This window comes from Ambystoma mexicanum, chromosome 1q (assembly GCF_040938575.1).
Source record: "Ambystoma mexicanum isolate Mex_15411 chromosome 1q, UKY_AmexF1_1, whole genome shotgun sequence".
In the NCBI taxonomy this organism is placed as follows: Eukaryota; Metazoa; Chordata; class Amphibia; order Caudata; family Ambystomatidae; genus Ambystoma; species Ambystoma mexicanum.
Window position 1 is genome coordinate 754,166,605 of NC_090922.1, and position 24,047 is coordinate 754,190,651.

A 24,047-nucleotide genomic window follows, 5' to 3' on the forward strand; every position below is an offset into this window, starting at 1 on the left:
GATGGACACTGTTTTGTGTCTCAGCCACATCTCCAAATCTCTGTTGCTCCCTCTGAGCAATTTCAGACCAGCATGGCTCACACACAAGATACACTCAAGGGTTCATGGCTCCTCCCTGTCCTCCTCCCAGTGTCACCAGATGGCACACATCTCTTCTCTACTCACTACACAGGACGAGCAATATATAGGTGCATGGCCTGCCTCCCAAATCTCTGGTGATGGCATCTGTGTGGTTCACCATCCCCATATCACTGTATGCATCACATAGCGTTTGGTAAGCAAACCCAACCCTAGTTGTCCCTACCCTTCTTCCTGACACTACTCTATAGTACACTCTAGTTTATTAACCCTTCGTGAAATAGCCTAACCCGGCCATCACCAAAGCCCTCCTGTGAATCTGGAAGCTGCATGACACTGAATGGGTGGTTCAAACACGTATCCTACTTTAAGCCATGTGATTCAACATCAGATGAACTTTTGTTCATACACACCTAGCCCTTGCTGACAGAGAGTGATCTGGTGACCACAAGTGTGATCGAAAACAGGAAAACAGTTCTCCTTTAGGAATGAGATTTACAAGTGAGTTAAATGCTCCCAACATACAAACGGAAGCAAAAGTGCAGTTTGTTCTCATGTCTTTGATCCTCTGTTAATAGTCTGTGATCAAATAGTTCAGATTCACAGATGATCAAGGAATGGTTTCAATAGTCTGTTCTTTATTTTCATAAATAGGTTGAATTAATCTTGTATGTAAATCTCAAATTCGAATTTGGTGGACAGGGACTCGTTCTTTCTTTATATCACATTGTGAAAAGAGTTGCAGTCGTGACATGTGTCAATGTGTCTCGTGTGTGTTTACTTTTGGGAACAAAGGCACTGATGTGGGATGTGAGCTGCTGCTGATCGTTAGTTGAAGAAATGTGCAGGCACCACCTTTTGATTTAATTCCCTGGACTGACCGTCTAGAAAGTGTATTTTAGCAATGATGTTCTTGTTTTAACCCTTTGTGTTAGTACGGTTTCTAGAGAAATATGAGACCACAGCAGGAACGGGACAGCAATGGGTGGTCAAAGTATAACTAAAAGGAATTCCAGCTTCAAGCTGTACAGATGCGCTGTTCTCCCACGTTTCCAAGCGCCACTTTTGTAGGCTATATATTGGCGTGTTGGGCATGTCATTACCTGACCTCTAGGAGGAATGGTTTGATGTCCCTGCAGTCTGTAGTTTTTCCTCTTAAAATAATTCAAATATGAGTTATCTTTTTTGGTTGCACGCCCACCTGCGGGGTTTCCTTTGTGCAATGGGAATGGCTGTGCTCTGAAAGAGGGAGAGAACAAGCCTCTGCATGCGCTCAGCTTCAGCAAAAAGCAGGCATTAAAATGAAAGCCGTATTACAGAGTCTAGCTGCGCGGCAGGCGTTTTAGGCATCACCACCTAATGTGTCTTTGGTGCTTAGCAACCTTCATTAGTTCTTCCTGGGCAGACGAATTAGGTAGAAAGTAGACATGCTTTGTGTGATGTTGTATTGTACTTAATGGTGCATGAGATGGGGGCTGTTCTGCTTTTTCAGGGTTTGGGAATTGTTTTCCTAATTCCCTGGTAAATGCCTCATATCATTTCTTGCAGATTGATATTTTGGGGGCTAAAGTCCAGCGACTTAACAACCAGTGGACTGAGCTCCTCTTGCATTGCTCTGGTAGACCATGCAGCAACAGCTGGCGAGCACCAAGGAACGGTCACCCACTTCAAGTGCCAAGGACGAGTATGCACGTCCTTTTTGCATAGACTTCCAGGGATAACATCGCAATAACACCTATTGTGCAAAGCTGTACATTGCTGAAAATCACAACTTGTACTGAAATCAGGGTGATGTAAAGGTGCTTCAAGGATGAGACCTCATGGGACCTCTACCAGAATGGTAGGTTAGCACTGCCTTTATCTACTGAGCAGCACATTGGCAGGTTGTTTTGCCTTATGACTATAACAGGGTGATTGCTCTCTGTAAAACTGTAAAAGCAAAGCACCCCAGCATCTGCTTTACCTTAACATCCCAACTAAACACTGATGGATAGTTAAATGAAGCATCACAGCTTCCTTCCATATATCACACCTGCCTCATCAAAATCAGCGCCGACTGTAATCTGTAGTGTATATGTACTATAATATTAATTGACAAGCTAAAGATAATCGTTGTGTCTTCATGTATATGCCATCAAATCCTAACTAAGCATACCAATGTTTATAATTAGATATGCAATATTTGATGAAAATAGACACCGTATGTTATGCAGCATAATTGTGATACTCGAGGCTTCTTTTTCTTCTAAAGAAAGCGATTTTGGAGACTCTCTTACTGCATTAATTCAGTTCAACTAACAAACTGTGGCCCTGCTGCAAACTGAATGTTATAAAGGTACTTCCATGTAGGACCAGTTAGTGTGACAGATCAAAAAGATTAGTTTTTCAACATTATGGATTAGGGATGCGCGACGTTTCCCAAAATGCACCTGGGACACTTGTGGGACACTGATCCAATGGTTTTGATGACCTAAACATTGTTGCTGGTAACTTTTTGGGTGCATCCAGCCTACAGCACATTGCTCCCCATGTGCAAGAGCCTGCCAAACCCCAGAAGTTCAGTGGGACATCTAATATGGGACAGTGGGGATCGGCACTAGTCTTTCGTCCCTCACCGGACCCTGCTCTCTACCCTGGTGACTTCAACATACCAGAAAATGTTAAAAGGTTCACCAGAGGCAAACCACCAAAAACCGGGTGGTTAGAGATCTGTTTCTCCCACCTCTAATTTAAATGCTTGGCATTTTTATGGGTGCTACTAGAGAATTTACATATAGGCAAGCTAGATGAAGTTGAAACAGTCTGCCTGCCTTTCAACCAGCAGCATGTCTGCTGGATCCGGATAACAAACTGTGGGATGACTAGGATTCGAGGTATACGAATTGAGGTTTTGAAAATACTTTCAATTGATGCATTTTGATGTATAAATAACCATATTTAAGGTTTTAAGTGCGGTGACAGCGAGTGCAATTTCAGTGAGATTGAGAGCCAAGGTATTGTTTCAGCAAACTGTGCCTGGCTTAGTGAGATTGAGGTTTGGGCAAAGAAATGTGACGCAGTGGGTGATAGCATACCCAAGTTTTGAGATGGTGTTGCATCCGAATAATACATGCTTGTCCACTTAGCATACTCAAGATTTGAGATGGTGCAGAGTCTTAATAGTACAGGGTTGTCGACAGGAAAGTAATCATGGAGATCATCTCGGTGGTGGGTTTCAGAAGGTTAGGGTAGTGATTGGATGTCCTCACCATTAAACTGATTTCACCATTAAAGATTATATTAAAGCAGAGAATTACTAAAAGGGGACATTATTCATTGTGTGGTTGTTTCCCTAAATATACTGCTTACAGTCTATTTGGTTCATACTCATAATCATGATAATCTTAAAAACTGTTGATTTCATGAATATTCCCTGGTTTTAACTCATAATGGATCCCTTTACTTGTCGAGGTCCATCTGTTGACATTAACTGAAAGAAATATCAAAGATTGTCTTATGCAGTTGAAGATATGTGTATCATTCCCTTGGGCTGCCAGATACAAACAGCATCCATATTGTTCCCAGAAGATGAAGATTATAAAGTAGCTTTTTCTCAAATAGCCACACAATACAGTACAGACCACATGCTCCACAAAATAAATACTGCCACGAGATTAGCTGAAACAATTAAACAAGAGCTGGAATTATATAACTAGGTGTTTGCCACCAAAGCCTTGGTTGCAGATGCGAGAAACACATTGAATTTAATCAACAAGGAGATTGAGTAATTTAGGAACTTTGACTTGCAAAAAAGGTTAAGCAAACTTAAGAAAGACATCTCTAATTTCTCTAAAGAAATGGTGTATCCCTAACTTCATGTTGATTATAAAACGCCTGTTGTGTTTTATTGCTAACCACAAAGATCACAAGATGTGAGGAACGGGAAGTGGGTGACCTTCTTGGATACCAGTAGTTCTTCCAATGCAGAAACAGACAATGGTAGTGATCCGGCACAACCAGAAGTGGGAAATAGGCCGTTTTAGGCAGGGGCCAATCACAAGGTCGTCGACCACTGATACAAGAGAATTATCAGACCCAGGGACAACAGGGGACATTCAGTACCCGGCAGAAATACTTGAAACAGTACCCGGCAGAAAAACTACACAAGGTAAATTTGCCTATCTTTAATCCATCGTCTGAAGTTTTGTCAGAAAAACAAATTAGTGTTCTCTCTAAGGAATTACATTTTGTCCCTTTCCAGGAAATTAATATCGACATAGTAGAAGTGTAACTCAAAATATTCTTTAGGAACATTAGTTTGAAAGTTGACTTTGATGGTAAAGAGGAGGACAAAGAGGGGGCACACACCCTTTTTAGGCCACCATCTATGTTTTTCGCCCCAACAATCAGGATATGCCACCGGAGATCCTCTCTTTTGAGAAAATGGTCTTGTGGAATTACCAAAGGTGTTGAAACATGACTCAACTAATTGCTCTAATAATTTCACCACACAAGAATAAAAAAATCTCTTAAACAACTCCAGGTCACACATCTTTTGTGATTAAATCACCGACAAAGGTGGGTGGGATTGTCATTATGGATACACCACATTATGCACAAATGGTCAGAACCCTCTTAGATAACTCTAATCATTTTATGAAAATCTTCCAAGATCCAACAGAGGATCTGATGTTTCAACTTTATGAACTTTGCATAATGGCAGTTGAATCAGGTTTTCTGACCCAAAAAAAAGCTCTGTATCTTACTCCTTGAGATGTTAGAAACCAGGTGATTAATGCTTTACCTAAAATCCACAAGAATAGCAGGGACCCACAAGATTGATTGTCCTATTGTCTCCTTGTGTGGTTCCTTATTAGAACCCAGTGATACATATATAGACCCCTTTTTACATCCCTTGTATTGGAAACAAGATCATTCTTAAAAGGCACCATGGCAGCCATCATCCATTTTGAAGGGGTGGACTATTGCAGCAAGAACAAACTCTTGGTTACTTGTGATATCACAACTCTATACACTAACATCCCCCATTCTGATGTATTAAAGGTAGTCGCAGACAAAATGAAAATCTGGCAACCCCCTCAGTAGTTTGCATCTGATGTTATCATAGATTTACTAAAACTAGTGCTATACAATATCTAGTTTGCATTTGGCAATGAGCTATTTTTGCAAAAGGAAGGTGCTGCCATGGGGGCATCGTTTACACCTAGTTTGGCCAATATTTTCATTGCAGATTTTGAAGACAGACAACAAACCATATTTGGACAAGTTTCAGTGTTGGAAATCTTACATCGATGATATGTTTTCATTTGGAATGGGGCAAAACATAAGTTACATGAGTTTATCATATGGGTGAATACATGGAATGCCAATTTTCAATTCATACATCATAGTGACCCTGACGATGTGCCGTTTTTAGATCTGATGATCAGATACAACCAAGGGAAAACGTATGCAACCTTACATTGACAGGAAACACACCGTAATCACATGATCCTCTTCAGTAGCCAGAACCCCAAGGCATTGAGGGAAAATCTGCCCAATTGCCAATTTTTTGAATTAGGCGTGATTGTTCATTTAAATATGACTATGTGGTGCATGCCAATGCACTTATAGAGAGACAATCAGAGAGGTTCTATCCGTGTACACTTCTCAAACGCTCAGCAAAGGGAGCTCGATTTACTGATGGAGACCCTCCTAACTCATAAACAGAAAACTGCACCAGACCTGAGTTTACTCTGTGTCGCATTTCTTTCCAAAAATACCACACAGGTTAAGAAACTAGTCAAGAAGTACTGAAATCTGGTTAAAAGCACTGGCTGTGTGACACAATATCCACTATTTGCATTGAAAAGAGGCAGACATATCCGTCATAGTTTAGTACATTGACGGTTTGTGCAAAAAGACGCTACCTTCAATATGCTTGTAGAGCACTGTAACATACAGCGTAGCCCAGCTGTATGGCGTTTTCCATGTGGAATTTGTAGTGTGTGAGATTTCACGATTAAGAGCACTGTGTGTCCATAATGAAATCCATTGGACACAGAACAACCACATGAACTGTAACACCATGAAAGCAATATACATTATGTGTTGCACTTGATTAAAGGTTTACATAGGAATTACTAAAAGGAAAGTTACCACTAGAATCTGTGAACATAGATCGAGGATTCAGAATCAAACCAATACAGTCCCCTTGTTGCAACATTATTTCAAACACAATCACTCTGATCAACCTGAAATGAAAGATTATTTATATGATGAAACCAGACAGACATTATTTGTCCACCTTTAATCGGTTACTTGGATTGGAACAACAATGGATGAATCAACTTAAAACATATGAGACAGACCTTAATGAGGAAATACAGTGGACAACACTAATACGTGGATCTAACATCAGTTTCCTACACTAAGAGAAGGTTGAGCCATTGGCGTATTCACTGCGCCTTGAGACTAAGGTAACAACATTGGTCTTTTTGGATCAGACTGATAGCAGGTTTTAGATCAATCACAACCTCAATGTGAGGGAAAGAGGTTGATTGCGGTCTAAAATTGCCTGAGGACTACATTTGCGGGCTGAGATGGCCCAAGCACAACAATTCCCTTGAAGACATGTATTTCAGTGTACCGGCGCATGAGCACGCTCGTGCATGCTACTTAAACCCCTCCCCGGCCCATGCTGCTTGTTGGTGATTGTCGGCATTGCAGGCATGGGCCGGGGAGAGCAGGTTACAGAGTTCAGGAACCCGGGCACCAGTGGTGAGGTGGTGGCAGGACACGGCTAGCGAGTTTATGTGCGCTCCAAGGAGACACTGTCCCTCATGGAGGAACGGACCTGACTAATGGCTATGTGACCGCACAATGCTGCATTAGCATTGCCTGGATAGATGCCGTTGGTCCCCTCAGGTGACAGTTAAGTGCACACACGGTTCCAGGGAGGGTGTGTCAGTAACTCTTGTTTGCAACCTTCCCACGCTTTTCAATTACAAGTGCGAATTACCAGCATGCCACTGAGCGCTGAGACACAGAGTGCTTGTTTGCAGCTATGTGCACTCAGTTGCAGCTTATCACATGAACTCAATCTGTGAACGCCGCAGAAGGTGGAATTTAGGTTTCTTGGATGTTCCCTGTCTGTGAACTAAGGAGTGGAGAAGCCATATGTTATTTGTTGCTAATCGCTTGTCAACTCCTACAGAGTGTTCAATGCATGTTACTAGTGCTAAGAGCATCCTATGGAAAAAGCCTCCACCAGGTGGTAAGGCAAGGGGTATTTGGAGGACCAGTAAGGGTGCTATTACTACAGCTATAGCTGTTATCAGGAGGTTATTCTGATAACACATCATGTGCATATGTTAGTCGCTGGACTATGAATGAAAGGTGTGTGATAATTAAGAAGGTTGTTGAGCTGATGTCAGGACTAGGTTCAGGAGGTATTTTCACGGTTCATGACTGTGTGTTATGCCGGAGCAAAAACAAAGAGGTGATGGCTGGAAGGTTTAGACTGAATCTTAACCACTGGTGTTGCTCTGGGCAACCTTCCAGGCCATCGTTCTTCGCCTGCCAAGCCATTACAGAAGGGGAAAAACCATATGCAAATCAGGCTTGGTCCCACACTAAAGGGGGCAGTCCAGCCCGAACTGCTAGGTCACATGTAATGATATGGCATTTGTAACGCGCCTATACACAAGTGTTTCAAGGCGCGAGACCACAAGCATCCCCAAACATGTTTTGGCCTTGTTGGGCCTCATCAGTGAGGAGTAGCTTGGGTCTCTAGGCCCAGCAGGCACGGGACCCATGTCTGGGCATACCCGTCCCACTATCCCCTTTATTACCCATACCTATCCAATTCAAGAACCCTAAACCTCTTTTCCGGTTACCCTAAACACCCCCTACCTATCCACAACTTCTCCCTAACACTCATCCCCCCATTGGCTGCCTCAAGGTTATCTGTGGATACTGGATTCAGGAGCCTGTGCCAACCAAGGTGGAGGGGTCAACTGCATTTGCCTCCAGTGGCTAGGAAGGAGTTGTGAGATACTCTCGGGGTATTACACTGAACATAACAGATGTTTCTTGAGGACTACAACTGCTGTCGCACATATTGTCTGAGAACTTTGGAACTGTAATGCTTGTGATATGTTCCACAGCACGTTAGGACATGGAGGTCAGATATACCCATTATGACGCACAAGATGGCTGCAACTTTGTCTCTATTTCAGTAGCAGTAACGCTCGGGCGGTACTATTCCCTCTTTGAGCATATTAGGAATTCTAAGATGGCCATGATGTAGCCATCGCAGCTATCACATTGAGTGACACACCAACTTGCAAGTTACACGCACAAAAGGCATCTCTAGTATTACTGCAATTAGTGGCATTGGATACAGATGGATGGTGTGAGATGACACCAACAAATACATGATTCACCAGGCGAGCCCAGCAAAACCATATAGGATTCAAACAATTGCCCAGATACAGATGGGATAGCATATAGGCATCCTGATAAGAGTATGAAAATAGGCTCAGCAAAAGCAACCTTATGTAACACCAGTTTACCTTATTTCTCTACTTGGAGCACTGTATGATTACATACAGGCGGGACCTGGCCAGTAATGTCGGGATGACGTTCCCCTGTGAGAAGGTGGGGATGGGTTCAGCTGGTTAGCTGGTTATCAATTTAACATCCTAATCTTGTGTATTTGTCATTTGAATAGTGTTGAGTATTTAGGAGAGCCAGCTTCATCTGGTTATTCTCCTTTCAGGAGTGGCTGGTTTTGATTTGACTTCTTAAATATTACTGGTTGAAATTGCCAACCGAATTGAAAATAAACAGGTGTGTTTTCAACATTGTGAATTGATCTTTTCAAAAAGAGGAGCCTTTCATTTTTTCCTATGGATATATGAGTATCTTTGATGGTAAATGTATGCATAGTGGGACTCACCTTCACACATTACATTTTTGTAGATAATCCTGTGGACATGTTCATAAATTCCTCCTCCAATGAAATTTGATATGCACTGAAAAAGGCAGACTGAAAGAGCAAATATGCCCACCCATCTGAAACTCAAGTTGACACCCAAATAAAAGATATACAACCATCAAGAGAAAGATATACAACCATGTTCAATATATTATGGGATATATGTGTATTTAGTGTTCTGTCTGTAGCTTTCTAAAACAAGCATGATACAGGAAATATTTAAATGTGTTGGGACTACCTTTACATGTAGTTCTGAACAACTTCTTTTTGGGTGTCTATGTTGATGCTTTAGTATACTAGAAACTGTTGTTCTGTGTGTTTTTTATACATGATGGCTAAATTGCTAAACATACACTACTGTATGTTGGTATTTTATGTTTTGTTTGGAAGATGGGGTGTTTTTCATGATGGTCGCTATGAGACTTTAGTGCTCCTCTATTCTTATATCTATGTGATTTTGAGATTGTATGTATGTAAATTATGTCACATGATTTTCTTCTATATGAAAATGAAATATTTTACAGAATGAAATATGTATTAATCTAATGAAAGTCCTCCAAAAAAAGCTTTTGAATGAGCTTAATCGGAATATGTTGCAGACTATTTGTTTTGTGGAAGATAATTGTGACAATATCTGTGAACATATATAAATATTTAGAACCTTGAGTGTGCTCATTTGGATATTTAACTTTCATACGTGTTCCTTCTTTGAATGGTGTGATTTGTTTTCCTGATTAAGATGGCGTAGAAGCCTTTACAAGGTTTCTTAAAACAGAGTTCAGCGAGGAGAACATTGAGTTTTGGCTGGCCTGTGAGGAGTACAAGGAAAGCAAGACGACTCAACAACTTTCATCCACGGCGAAGACGATCTTTGAGAAATTCATTCAGAAGGAGGCTCCAAAAGAGGTATGGAGAATATCAACCAACATAGACTGTGCATGCATCCACTCATTTCACCATAGAGTCATCATTCAGAACTTGATTGTGCCATGTAGAAAAGAATACCCCAAATCATACTGCGCTGGAGTGAGGTCTGGGTCTTGTGAGCTGGAATATGCATCAGTTGTGCTTTGTGTCCATTCATGAACAATAAGGCAATGGAATACTTGCTAGGTGTTGATTGGGCTTGTTTTTTCCATCCAAATATTTACTTCTGGGGTTCTTGGACATTTCAATTCCTACAGCAAATATTTATAAGGAATAAAGTAAGGAGGGGGGCCATATATTCCATCCCTAGCAGCTTTGACCCCTTATTAACATGGATTCTCCATCAGATGGATAGCTCACAGGTTACATCTGTCCACTGGCATGTTGCAAGGTTTCAATACCAATATTTGAATCCAGCAGAATCCATTAAGCAATTCATCCTTATTAGTTTGATCAATTGAGTGTTAGCACAGGCTAATTTTATAGTCCAGTAGGATGGAACTGCCAGTGTGCACCATCGACAACACTGATTTTCCCTCCATTTATCCAGTGAAGGCACAGTTAAACTGAGGAAGATTCTCTTCGTTCTTGCTTTGTTGACTGAAAAAGACGTTTTAAGCTCAATGATTGTTAGGAGAGGGACAGATGTTCGAAACAGGCAGTTGTGAGACATAGTGATCTACAATTGTTAAAAACCTAAATGCATACTTACATAACATTATAGACTAAACATATGCAAGATCAGACATGTTGTGTCCCTTTTAAGTGGCAGCATTTCAGGGTTGGTTGTGTCTACAAGCACCACTACATTGGATATCTGCAGCACTTACAGTGTAGAGAAAGAAGTGACTTCCTAAATTTGTCACTGGCTATAACCACACAAAACTCAAAGAATAGCACCATGCTGCTACTGTATCACCTAGTTACAATGCCTCACTCACCAACACCCACCCCTTCTAAACAGGCTCTCCCACGCAGCTCAGACACCTCGCTTCCCTCTGTGCACCAAAATACTTGGTCGTCCTAGGTCTCCAATGGCAGTGCCTTCTTCTATTCATACTGCCTCAATCCTCTTGAGCAAGTACAACTCTTTTCAGCCATAGATCCTGCTAAGATTACATTACCATGCACCAAAGGACCCAGAGTCATACGGCTCAAACTGTAAAAGTAGATGGTCAAGCACAGCAATAACAGATAGACAAACAGATGTGGATGGGCAGCACATCCGCCAACCATCTCAGCTCACATGCATCTACCATAAACAGATTGTCAGCTTCTTTTTAAACAGGTCAAGTGATTTTATTTCTCTCAGATTCGGCAGAATAGCATTCCACGATCTAGGTGCCGCTGCAAAGAAGACACCTTGGTGACCTGGGTGAGGCTTAGATCTTGGCACCACCAGCAAGTTGGTGTCATTGGATTAAGTGCTTTCATCCCCAGTTTTTTCCTTAGTGGTTCAGCTAGGTTCTGTGGGCTAATCCCTACCAGTCATTTGTATGTTATTAGCAGTAGGTAATACTCTATTCTGGAATCAATAGGGATTGATCTGCTATATGATATCTTCTTTTCAGACCTGCTATCACCCTCACTGGGCTATTTTGAATTACTTGTAGTCTCGCACAGTTGCCTTTGCATATGCCGACCAGGAGACTACTGCAATAAAAGAATCGATTTTATGTCCTGGCTACTGTCTAACAACTTTTTTTTCACAAGATACAGTCGTATCTGTAAAAGTACCTCAACATAGTACACCGATGCAGAAGCAAGGCTCTTCACTTGGGCTCGCATATTTAGATTTTGGTTGCGGTATATCCCGAAAGTTTTAACTTTCTGTTGCGTAGCAATCCTTCAGCCTGCCACCTGAAAATGCATATACTCTGGACGAAACTTCTGTATTTTGTTTTCTGTGTCCACCACCATCTGCTCAGTTTTTTCACCATTTAAGGTTAAGCTGCTTTTGACCATGTGTTAGGCAGAATAATATGCAGTACCCTTGGGGAACACCACACACAATTAAGACTACAAGTGACAGTACAAATTCACCTTTGGTACAAGCCTGTACTACACAGTAAAGTGGCAGCGATGGATGAGCGGCCAGACTTAACTCAAGAGTAAAGTGAGCAGTATAAATAGTTACACAAAGGACAGCAAATACTATGGTTCAAAACAACACTGACTCAAGGTTTCTATGTAAAAGAATATTCATTTATTTACACATCAGTTATAAAACATTTCACTATTATCAAGCAGTTGACAAATCACAATCTTAATACACTACACCACACCCAATAGATTCTGGACAAGTTAAGCTCAAAATGAAGTGTGAGCAAAATGGCACTCCAGCAATTAAAAAGGCATGGAAAGACAAAGTTAGACAATAGTTGAGCAGCACCAACAAGTAACTAAGCAGGGCAATCTAGAAAAAGTAACTACAGTGAGGAAATCATATCAAGAGGCCAGGGCCAAAGTCAATGGACCAAAATATTTGCAGAGGATCACACAGCTCAGGGTAGTTTGTGGTTAAGTCTTTGCCAAGAGTTCAGAACGAAGTTGGTCGGACTAAAAGTTACTTGAAAGAATAGAGAAGGACAAGCCCTCAGATTGAGAAAATATTTCACACCCTTTTACCGCGGTTGGACGGAACGAGGGACCGGATTTGAACAGTACCTTAAATGGAGAAGATGGCTGTAGCTGAGACAGACGGCCCTGGCAGTTCTTGCAGGCTCACGGTTCCTGAGGTGACTGTCAGACTAGCACGAAGTGGGAAGACTGGAGGGTCCTGCACTGCCCAGGGAAGAAACCAGCAGCAGAGCAAATCAACAAATAAAAGTTGTGCTCCTTAAAACCCAAGCAGGGTCCGATCCTCCTGGCTATCCGATTCACTGTAGCTGTGCACAGCAAATTCGACCAGAGGAGGGAGGCCTGGCTTGCAGTTTGGCAAACTGGTTGTTCCCACCAGCTCAAAGGGAGAAGATTCCTTGCAGATCTTCCCTGTCATCGAAGTTTGAAGATTCAGACCCGCAGCAGGGCATCACCGGGAGGTTCAGTCGTGGTAGAGATCCTCTTCTTTCAGCTTCTCTTCGGTTCTCTCGATCCAGTGGCGACTCTGCCTTCTCAGTACCATAGACATGCTTTTTATGCAGTTTTCCCCTATTCACACAGCCTAGCTGTCAATCACACAGCAAAGTGGCTGTCCCACTCGGACGGTCACATCAGCTAATCATACCAGAGTGCGACATGGGTCTTCAAGGAGACCCTGTGCAGGGAGTCTCAACCCCCTCCCTCACATCCTGTCCCCCTAAAACATTCAGGCGCCTAAGGAGGGCTTCTGTGCAAAAGACCGCAAAAGGACGGCGAACAAAGGAACCAAGCCGGGTTTGGCATGCAGAGTAAAACACGAGAAAGACTTTTATACAAATAAATGACAAATAAAAGTAAATATGGTCCAGCGGGTTTAATTTCGAGGCTACTAAGATAGCCTAAAACAATACCAAGGCTATTTAAAATGACCACGGTAAGAAAAATAGGGTATATACGACTGCCACCAGCCACATCTTAATGAAAAGGGAACAAAATAATGTTCCATGAGAAACAGACAAAAAGGGATATCTATTAACCCTTTCCAGAACTCTATGTAAGATAGTTTGTACTGGGTCTGTGATTTTAAAAGAGACAAATAAATCCAATGGCAACTTTACATGTTCTGGGAGACAGTAGTCAGTCCCAGAAAATGGAGTTTAAAGTGGGAAATCTGAAAAAGACAACCCTGTTTCACTGCACTGAAGGTGCTGTGTAACACACAGAAAAAAGATGATGCCTATGGAGTAGGTAACGCTCCACAGTCTAGGAACACAACAAAGCTGCTGAGGTACTCAGTAGGTAAGGGCAATTAGCCATTCTGGAGAATTCTCCCTAACACCATCCAGGCTTGGCACATCCCATACACTTTGTTAATGGTGCTTGCATCCTCTGACTAGATTTCCGATAACGAAATAACACATTGCCTATCATCCACATTATTGCTAACGTGTATTCCCCTATCTTGACACATCGGAAAAAAGGGGAAAGTAAAGATATTATACAAAGACAGTGAGAGGCACACACCCTGTGGATCTCCATATTGCAAATAAGCTGGAGTTGCTTCTGCCCTGGTGCTACAGACCGTTATCAATCTGTTGTCTAGAAAAGACGGTATCCTTTATGCTGCACTGTCAGAAAATGCTGTCAATTCCTTCATTCTCCTAATTAATAGCAAGTGGGCTACCTAATCGAAGGCGGCAGACAAGTTGAGCAGCAAGAGGAGTACCATGTGCACTTTATCTATTGCTTGCCACATGCTGGATTTTAAATCCAGCAAAGGTGTTTCTGTATCGTATCAAGTTTAAAACCTGTTTGCCTTTTATTCAGAATGGTATGATTCATCAAGTGTTCTAGGATTTGCTTATAGGCCACACAATCTAGTATTTTAAGAAAGAACATTGTATTAGTGATGGGTCGATAGTTGGATGGCACCAGAGGGTTGAGTTCTGTTTGTTTTTAAAGTGGTGTAATCCATGCATTCTTTAATTCGTCTGCCAAGTGATTTTCGTTAAAGGATGCATGCACACACTTTGTCAAGATCGCTATCAGGAACTGTGTGCCGGTTTTGACTGTAATGGCAGGACAGATGTCTCCTTTGGGATTGGTCGGTTTAGGTTTACTGATAATATATGTCAGCTGTGCTCCTGTAACAGATCTGAAGCTGAATTGAATACCTACATCTCCCTGCACGGATTCACTTATCTCATGCATGCTGTTTTCAACTTCTCCTAAATCCAGTATATCCCTCTTAGAGTTTAGGCTTTGTTTGATCTTGTCCTGCTTGAACAGCTTGTCCAGAATTGCCTCTTGAATAGATGTGCAACAGGCATCATCTTTTGTTGGGCCTTCCTGTTTATTGGGGCAGGGATTTTCCAACTTTTTCAAAATCTTGAATAGTTCTTGTGAGTCATGCTCAGCGTTGGCTATCCTGGTATCATACATCATCTGATTTGCTTCCATAGTGGCTCATTCATATCCCTTTGCTCCAACACTGTATGCTTCCTTATCTTTGTTAGTTCCTGCATGTTTCCAGGTATAAAAACACTTGATTTTAGATACCTTAAGTTTTGTAACTCAGGTGAGAACGATGTGTTCATTTTTTTACAGTGCAGCACCCGTGTCTTTAATGGAGCAATAGCATTGGTTGCTTTAGAGATTGTTTCTTGATATGCCTTTGCTATCGCATCTGCAGTCTCCAGATAATCCTGCATCTCTTATTATAAGTGCAATCCGTACTTCTATTGCTTGAGGCAAAGGTTTACATACATTCCTAGAAGTAATCCAGGTTTTTTTTTGCGCAAAATGTTCTTCATCCTATTTGAAAATTACATATCAAGGTGGACAAACAAATGGTCCAAACAGGGGCATGGGGATATTATGGGCTCACTAGAAGTAATGTTGTAAGTAGCCACCCAATCCAGGGTATTACCATTTACATGTGTTGCCGTATTAATCTGTTGACTAAGGCCATTATTCTTAAGCAAGTCCTCCAATCCCTTGGCTAAGTGATCAGTTTCTTCAACAAGCTATAAATTGAAGCCACCCAAAAGCACAACTTTGCCTGTCAATTTTAATAGGGGTAACAACATATTTCCCAATTGAGTGGCAATTTCTGGCATTGGTGTTGGGGGTCGATAAATCATAATAAAAGTGATTGTTGTATTAGCATATGTGTACATGAAGTGTTTCACAACCCTCTGCACCCATTATGTCCACATCCCATACTGTTAAGTCTAAGTCCATTCTATATATGACAGTGACTCCTCCCCCTTTCCCATTCTGTCTATCCATACGTGACATACTGTAGCCTGTGGGAATGGCCATTGATATAGAGGGGACGGCTGCCTTTACATCCACGTTTCAGTCAGGCACAAACATCCAAGTCCTGTTCTGATACGTAACTAGCAGCATCTGTGGCATGTTTAACCAAAGATCTAGTATTCAGCAACAAGACATTCAGTTTTGTTGTTATTGCATTCTGTTTGTCACCTTCTGTATGCAACTTTGCTTTCCAATTCTGGGGGTATGTGTTTCCTTTATTATGTAATACATTATGTGCCTTTTTCCTAATGCTTGAGCCACTTTCTGGGACAGAGACAATGAAATCAGTATGTGCTTCCAACTCAAACTGTTGTCTCCTGATCTTCCCCCTCAGATGCTTGATATCAGCGCGTGTAGAAATTCAAACATCGGAACCTTCCGCTAAGCTATTGTCCTCCTGTGCAACCTTCAGGTTGCTAACTCTGTCAATCATCACATATTCGTGTGGTACATTTAGCACACAATTCTTCGTGGTATTAGAGCCTGCTGAGTGAAATACTTCTGCAGTCAGGTGGCGTGCCACAATCTCTGACCCAACAGCATGCAGCAGATGAAGGCAGCAGATTGTGGTTAATGGTATTCAAGGCTAATTTCGATTGTGCAATTTGAATAGCTTCTGATGGTTGCATTACAGCACACCTCATTGGGGAAAGGGGTGCTTAGAAGATAACAGATCAACTGGTACCTGGTGAAAGAGCAAGGCAACGGGTCAACAGACGACAAGTCTCTGGAGGACAACTCAGCGGCAATGTGCTTGCCTTGGAAGCAAGACGGCACAGAGCAACACAAGTTCAATACCCGGGGCCACGCTTAGAAACCTCTGGGTATCAAGTGCGTTATAAATAACCTATCATATCATAATATCAAGGACCGGCAGACACCAGACAGGAACATAGTGAAACTACCTGGGATACATAAGCATTCTCTGTCCTGGGGAATCTGACTGAATTTCTCGTCTCTTGTAAACAGCTTTTCAAAACTAAGTTAGTAGTATCGTTATGGAAGAGGTCAACAACTATACAAAGGTGTGTGCTAGAATGTATGACTGCTCTGAATATGTAGAATTGGATTATCATATCCGGTGTTTTCTTATTTTGCATTATGTTAAGCGATGTACAACTAATTCCACATCACATAGGTATGGTCTCTGTCAAGGTGAAAACTACAGATGCTGAAGGCTCTATCAATCGCCTTCCTTCAGGAATGAAAAGTATTGATGCACATTTCCTTTGCGATCCAACATATTCTACTGACACATTTGAAAGAAGTAAGATGATTTAGATCCATATGTATATGAATTGTGGATGGGTCAGATTCTGATTGTAACATACATAAGTATATAAGGAGAACAGAACCCTGAGGGCCCAGCAAACCTGAAGGGTCGCAGAAACACAGTATGCATTTCCACCACTTTTAGATTTCCTATGTTACGGAGAATCACATGATATAAGGGAATGGCATTCGTCATAGATCCGCAGTCACGAGACATATAGGTAAGATCTAATCCGCTTTATCCAAAGAACCTGTTCATTTATAAAGTCTCACAGGTGAAGAAACTGGTTTATATCAGCATGAAAGTCCCACTCTCACATCGTGGGCTCTCCACAAAATAGAGGGTCAATAACTAGAGAAAAGGGGACCTTGATACCAGTACTGCCTGCGTGCCTGGCTATAAGGATATTAGAATATTGTGTTTGGATGGGGAAGGATGTTCTGATGAAGAGAAACACACTCGGCCACTATCCCACATGGCATCAAACACCAATGGATCTCTCTGTGACTTCCAGGAACCTCCGCATGCAGAGCCAGGTCTGAATCCCAGACACTGAGGCAGCCATTCATGAGCAGTTCTGTCGTCACTGTCCTTCTGTTAAAGGAGGTGCCGAGGGTGGAGAAAGCATAAAGAAAGCATCAGTGACAGCTCCCCAGCATATGGCAAACTCGGAGGCCTGAGCTGAAGGAATAGAAAAGAAGAATGCATTCCCTCCAACGTTTGAATTTCCGTTCAGACTCTAACGTCTGCCATGCACATCTGTAAAAACGTCCACCTTGCACATCTGTTCACAGCTTTATTTACATTTCTTTGCTACTCAATTGTAATCAGAAGAGTCCCAAATTGGAAATTGCAGTTTTATTACAGAAGTACACATTTTCTAGGTATGGGTATTGGTATTGGGTCTTTTATATAGTGCCTGAGCCCTTGGGCATACAGGCACTCATGTTGTGAAGGGTGGAATCTTGTCGGAAGATTTAGAACAAGTAGGTTTTTAGTGCAGATCTAAATTTAAGATCTTTGGCCTCATAGCGAGGATGGTTGAAGATGAAGTTCCAGACTGTGGCAGCAGTTACAGCCAAAGAGCACCGTCCCCACATAGACAATTTAGGTCTAGGAATGGCCAAGTGTTTCTGTGAGCTAGATTGCAGGGTGAGATTGGATGGAGGGTGGTAAAGACCGAAAGTAGTTAAGTTGGGAGTAACTCATAGAAACTATAATGTGCAAAGGTAAGTATCTTGAAAGTAATGCAGTCCTTAAGTGTGGTTTGGCATGACCTTATCATGACCTACCCATGACACATTTTGCAATTGTGTTCTGTAGAATCTTGTTTGTGATCTCTGAGAAGAGTCTATTGTAATAGTCTATCGTTACCCCACAATGGCCCTGGCTGGCTATGATGGCAAGGTGTTGTTGGCCAAGGAAGGGCCTGATTTTCTGGAAGAGTATAATTTAATCAGTACAAGATGATGTAATTTGGTTGATCTGAGCATTGCATGTCAAGAAATTTTACTTTGGGAAGTAAGATGACCAGGATGTTATTGATGTTGAATAAAAGAGGATGAGGATAGTTTGGGACATCGATGTATGGTTCCCACGAGCATAGATCTGTTTTTTGCCTGGTTGAGGGTCAGCCAGTTGTGGTCCATCCAATCGTGAATGGTATCAAGAATTACGAAAGTTTGGCATGGTTGGGGTTTTTGTCCAATGATAGTTTCATGTGGAGTTGAGAGTCATCGGTGTAGCAGTGGAAGCCAATGTCAAGACTATCGAGTAGGTCATGAAGTGGCTTGGTGTAGAAGTGGTAAATGAGAAAATGAGAGGGGGCAGCCAGAGCCTTACGGGACCCCATAGTTGGCAGGAAGCAGGGAGTGAAGGGGCCTAGTTGAATTTTTGTAGAACGGTTTCCTAGAAATTATACAAACCATGGTCCGACAATCCAGCCACCCCCCGAAGGGAGGAAAGGATGGTGTTGTTGTCTAGTGTTGAACACTACTGATAGGTCCATCATAATTACCATGATTACTGCTTGTTGGTCTATATTCCATATACACCCTTCCTTGATGTTGAAGGTGGTCATTCCCCAAAACACAACTCCCAACTCAGAATAAACGGACACACCCCAGTAGGGTGTGGGACAAGGAGAAAGTTTGCAAGTTAAGTGAAGTTTATAAGGTAAATGATGCACACAGAAGACTCTGCTGCTCTGAGAGTGCCCTGCCAATAATACAGAAACAAGATATCTTTATACACAAATCTTGTTATCGGTGACGAACAGTATAGGGGATACATAGTGCGAGCCGATTGGTGTACTACAGTGTTGCAGTATGTGCCATACTGGGGTGGTGCAGTTAGATTGGTTATGCAGATCTGTTGCTTTCCGCAGCACGTGGGTCAGCTGGGTTCATCTGAGTGGGGTGAAGGTCAGGCTGAATCTGCAAGGTGTGATTGTTCTGACTTATCTAAACTACACATGTAACACATAAAACGTATACCAGAATGCAGAGTCACCTATAAATTGTGAACAAACCTATACACATTGTTAACATGGGCCTTTGTGGGGTAGGGGTGCATTGGTCCTTTTTGCCATTTAGCTTATCTGAGGGTTTCGATCTGAGATTTATTTGCCCATGTGCCTCATGGTTCAAAGGAATAGATTGATAGGTGTTAGTCCATGAGGAATGTATGATCACGCAGGATTAGTTATATTGGGGGCAATCAAGGGTGGTCCATGGGGAAGAGTCTCACCAACTGCTACTTTAAAGGAGAATGGAGGAGTGAAAAGTTGTGCAGGCAGTCATTTCTAATGGTGGGGGGCGAAGGAGCAGGAGCAGGTTTGCGGAGATGGATGAATACACAAGTCAAGATTTGCCACAGTCACACACAGGGCAGTGAGCTCAGAGGAAGAGAAAGAATACAGATTTCAGTTTGCAACAATTTGCTCTTGGGCTTCTGTGAGAACTGGGCTGGTGTGGCGCAGACAAGGGAGGAAGTGGTGGGGGCTGTTGGAGCTGGCTGTGCGTGGCACTGGGTGAGGGGAGAGGAGGCCTTTTAGAGATCATTGTGCGGCCTAGTACTAAAAATGGAGTCTGATGTGGCACAAAATTGAGTCTTAGTGTATCGTCCCATGGCTTCTTCCCACTGTCATCAGTGACAGACAAGGAGGACATCACCCAACAATGGGATGTGCAAATAGACTTATTTCATGCAGAATGTATAGGTGGGCATACGGGCCCTTCCTCCCTTACATTCCCCCCTTTCGTTGCTCCTAAAGTAACAAATAGCTTTGGTTGTTAGTGCACCGACGTTCTTCTGCCTCCATCACTGCTTCATCCCAAGCTGGTGCTCCCTTTATTGGCATCCATGCCCTGCACACTGATCTCAGGCTTTCACCCCTTCTTGCGTATGCATCAGGGGGACAGGTCATATAGATGCACCCACCATTTCCAGCTATCTGCACCCACACCTCATTATACCATTCTAGTTCACCAGGCTCTTTAATAGTTGTGTGCCACAAATTATCCACTCTGTCCCCTGTGTTGTAAACTGCTGTCATGTGATACTTAGGCTCTTGGTTGTCCCCTTTTTGCACTTGCACGTCTTTTACATCATGATGCACCTTTGTTGGGCTGCCCATAGTCGCAATCATCATTGCACTACTAGGCATTGACTTTGCACAGCATCGAACCCCTACCTGGCACAGACAAATTAGCAAAAAAAATATGATGACGGGTACCAGTAGCTTCATTGCAGTCGCAAACCAGGATGGTACCCAGTCAAAAACCGTGTCGAACAACCTTCTTTCTTCATCCTTTCTCCGAGGTTGTGTACTGCAGTTATCATGTGTGATAGTGTCCCATTGTCATCGTCGGCAGAAGGAACAAATGTGCAAAATGCACTCCCGATTTTCCAGCAAACACTGCCATCCATTGCTGTGAGGTGGTCTAGCACATATCTATTCTGCATGGTCATCAACCGCAGGGCTCTCAGTTCCACCTTGATGACGTTGAACTCTTCTTCAGTGTCATTGGCTAGCTGGATCAGCTCCCAGTGCACGGTCTGCAACAACTTGGCATTTGCTCTTGCCTGGATGCTTGTTATGAGCGATGCAAAAAATGTCTCTGATGAATTAAAGAGCTTGAACTGGTCTAGTATATGTGTCAAAAGTTCAGATGAGTCTTTAGAAATGTAATTTGATGCCCTTCTTTTATGTGACACTCTGTCTTGCAGCGTATCCTCCCACAGCACATAATTTGTGGGGGGGTTCTTTGGTGTTTAACTGGGGTGCTGGAGACATTCTGGTGGGCACCCTCTCTCCCTCCCCGGACATGATTCTCTAGGATTAGCATCAGGATTACCATCAGGGCTGAATACAGCATGGCCAGGGCACAGGTACCTCTCCATGATGGTGGGAGGTGCAAGTACGCCTGTTTGCCGCATACCCAGTAATTGTCCATTAAAGCAGCTATTCCTTTCTTCATGTCAGGGAGGATAAGTGTTTTGTTGTAATGTTTGTTTGCCACTATGCGCACCGTTTCTTCTCTTTGGAAACAAAGTTCATATTGTACTTCACGTTGGATCTTTATTGGCTTTTCAAGAGCTGTTACCCATGTTAGCTCGGCAATGTTCGGAGACTCGACCTGAGTGCATGTTTTCTTGACCCATTGGAACTTTTCATCCGACAGTCCTCGCAGTGCTTCTGCCTTGCACATCACTGTTTCCTCTTGCCATTTGTTTTCTGCAAACATTGTCCCTTTTATAACAAAAAATGGTTCCTTCATGCACAGGACTCCTTGAGGCTTGCTGCAACAGTTTTTCTCATTTTAGATCAGTTGTAGTGTTACTGTGTGTGCTTGGAAGGTACTTTGATTTCTACAAAGTGCAAGAAGAATGATACACTGGGCATCCGCTACGGGGTTTTCCTGGGGTATTAAAACCTTAGGTGTTCCTGAGCGTGAGGTATCAGGGAACACACATTTCATTAGTTGCTTGTTTGCCCATGGTGCTCATGTCAGAGTACCACTTGTTAGACTGATCTGGGCGGCAGGGATCTTCCACTGCATCCAAGCCAGGCCATTATGTAGCTTCATTAATATTAGATAACGGATGGGAAAAATGTCTAAGTTAATTTTCTCATTTCGACCATACTCATATTGTCCATGTTGTGTGGTAAGGTGGGTGCGTGACTTGGGTCTTTGAGGACTAAAGTGTATGTAATCACTGCGTGAGGTAGGTTTAATGGTCGTTTGTGAGTTAGCATATGGCAGCATTAGTACATCAGCAATTAGATTGTCGTCATTGTAATCATTAAATACATTTGCATCAGTATCCATCATTGATAGTTCATTCAGTGGGGCTTTCATTGTATTGTTTTTATGTAAAGAGGTAAGATTTGTGGACACATTGTGGGCCTAAATTAATTTCAGCCCATCCCATACTAAGTGTGTCCCCACTTGTACGAGTTTTGCCCCCTCGCCCCTTCTTTTATACCCTCTAAAATAAGTGAAATCAACCAATACATTCCTAGACACAATAATATAGTTGAGAAACTATGGCCACAAAATACAGGCCACATTCCTAAGAATAAGCTCTAGTAGCGCTAACATTTCTCCTATTGCTATATACATTTGTAGTGTTGTCATTGAGGGCCCATTTTTCTGCCATGTTTGTACCTACAGAGTGAAATACAAGGGGTTAAGTGCACTGTTAAATTATAAAAAACATACATTTCTTTTTTTATTAAGAGGTAGAGCGATAGGTAGAGGTTGGTGAGTGCACAGAAAAGAGATAGAGAGAGAGAGAGAGAGAGAGAGAGATAGAGAGATAGAGAGAGAGAGAGAGAGAGAGAGAGAGAGAGAGAGACAGATATGCATGCCTGTATATATGCATATAAACAATCAATGTTCTATTTCATGTATGCTTTAATCATTTGGCTATACATTCATTTTACATATTGCGGACAATTTCAAATATATTTCTTTTCTCATCATTCAATTTTATCAAAGCACAGCCGCCTCTTGCCCATTTGGCTGTCCTCCTTCTGGTGTCACGCTGTTATATGATTTCCTAACATCGAAGAGGTGTATCCAATATTTCAGGCCCTTAACCTTCACTGCAGAAGGGGTGCAATATGTCACTTCAGAAGGGCCATGACATCTTGGAGAGTTCCATCACCTTAAAAAGCTCTGCACGTACACCCACTCCCCGGGCATTAACTGTGAAATGGGACAATCTGTTGCTGCAATGTTTGTATCAGTTTCTTTTTCCCTTGTGAGGGTAGGGCAATTGGCGTAGCTATACTCCTTACCGCTCGTATAAGCTGTGTCAGATATTCTCTGAATTTCTCCCCCTAAATTGTGTCAGTTCTATGAGTGTCTGATGCTCTCCTTATTGGGGATATTGGCGTTTGCATGTGTCTGCCTGTTACTATTTTGTGTGGTGACAAGTGGTGGTCTTTGCTAGGTTGTGTTCGTAATTGAAACAATGCTAAGGGCAAACAATACACCCAATTATTTTTGAGTTTGTGGAATAACTTTGACAATCTGCTTTTAAGGAGGCTGTTTATGTTCTCGACCAATTCCGTTCGCTTGAGGTGGTAAATGGAACATAACTTGTGTTTAATTCCTAACTGGGATGTTACTTCTTTAAAAATGCCATTGAAGAAGTGAGTTCCGTTGTCGGAACATATGACATCACAAATGCCCCGAAGTGGAAACACTTCTCTAACCAAAAATGTTGCCGTGCATTATGCGTCTGGGTGGGCACATGGTCCTGCTTGTACCCAACATGAAAAGGGGCTGACCACCACAGTTAAGTATCATGCTCCATTGCACCTTTCTCCCGTATCTGCATATATGCAGCTCATGGAAAGGTCTGATGAGGCGGTGT

General features: G+C 42.4%; 1 protein-coding gene across 3 annotated transcripts in view; it reads left to right on the forward strand.

Annotated features, from left to right (window-relative positions):
• RGS18 (regulator of G protein signaling 18) overlaps window positions 1-24,047 on the forward strand; it is a 726,926-nt gene that overhangs the window by 603,578 nt on the left and 99,301 nt on the right. For all 3 annotated transcript variants that reach the window (XM_069641341.1, XM_069641342.1, XM_069641343.1), the window contains one exon: window positions 9,798-9,964. In XM_069641341.1, coding sequence (XP_069497442.1) covers window positions 9,798-9,964 — 167 coding nt within the window. The remainder of the gene's footprint in view (window positions 1-9,797; window positions 9,965-24,047) is intronic.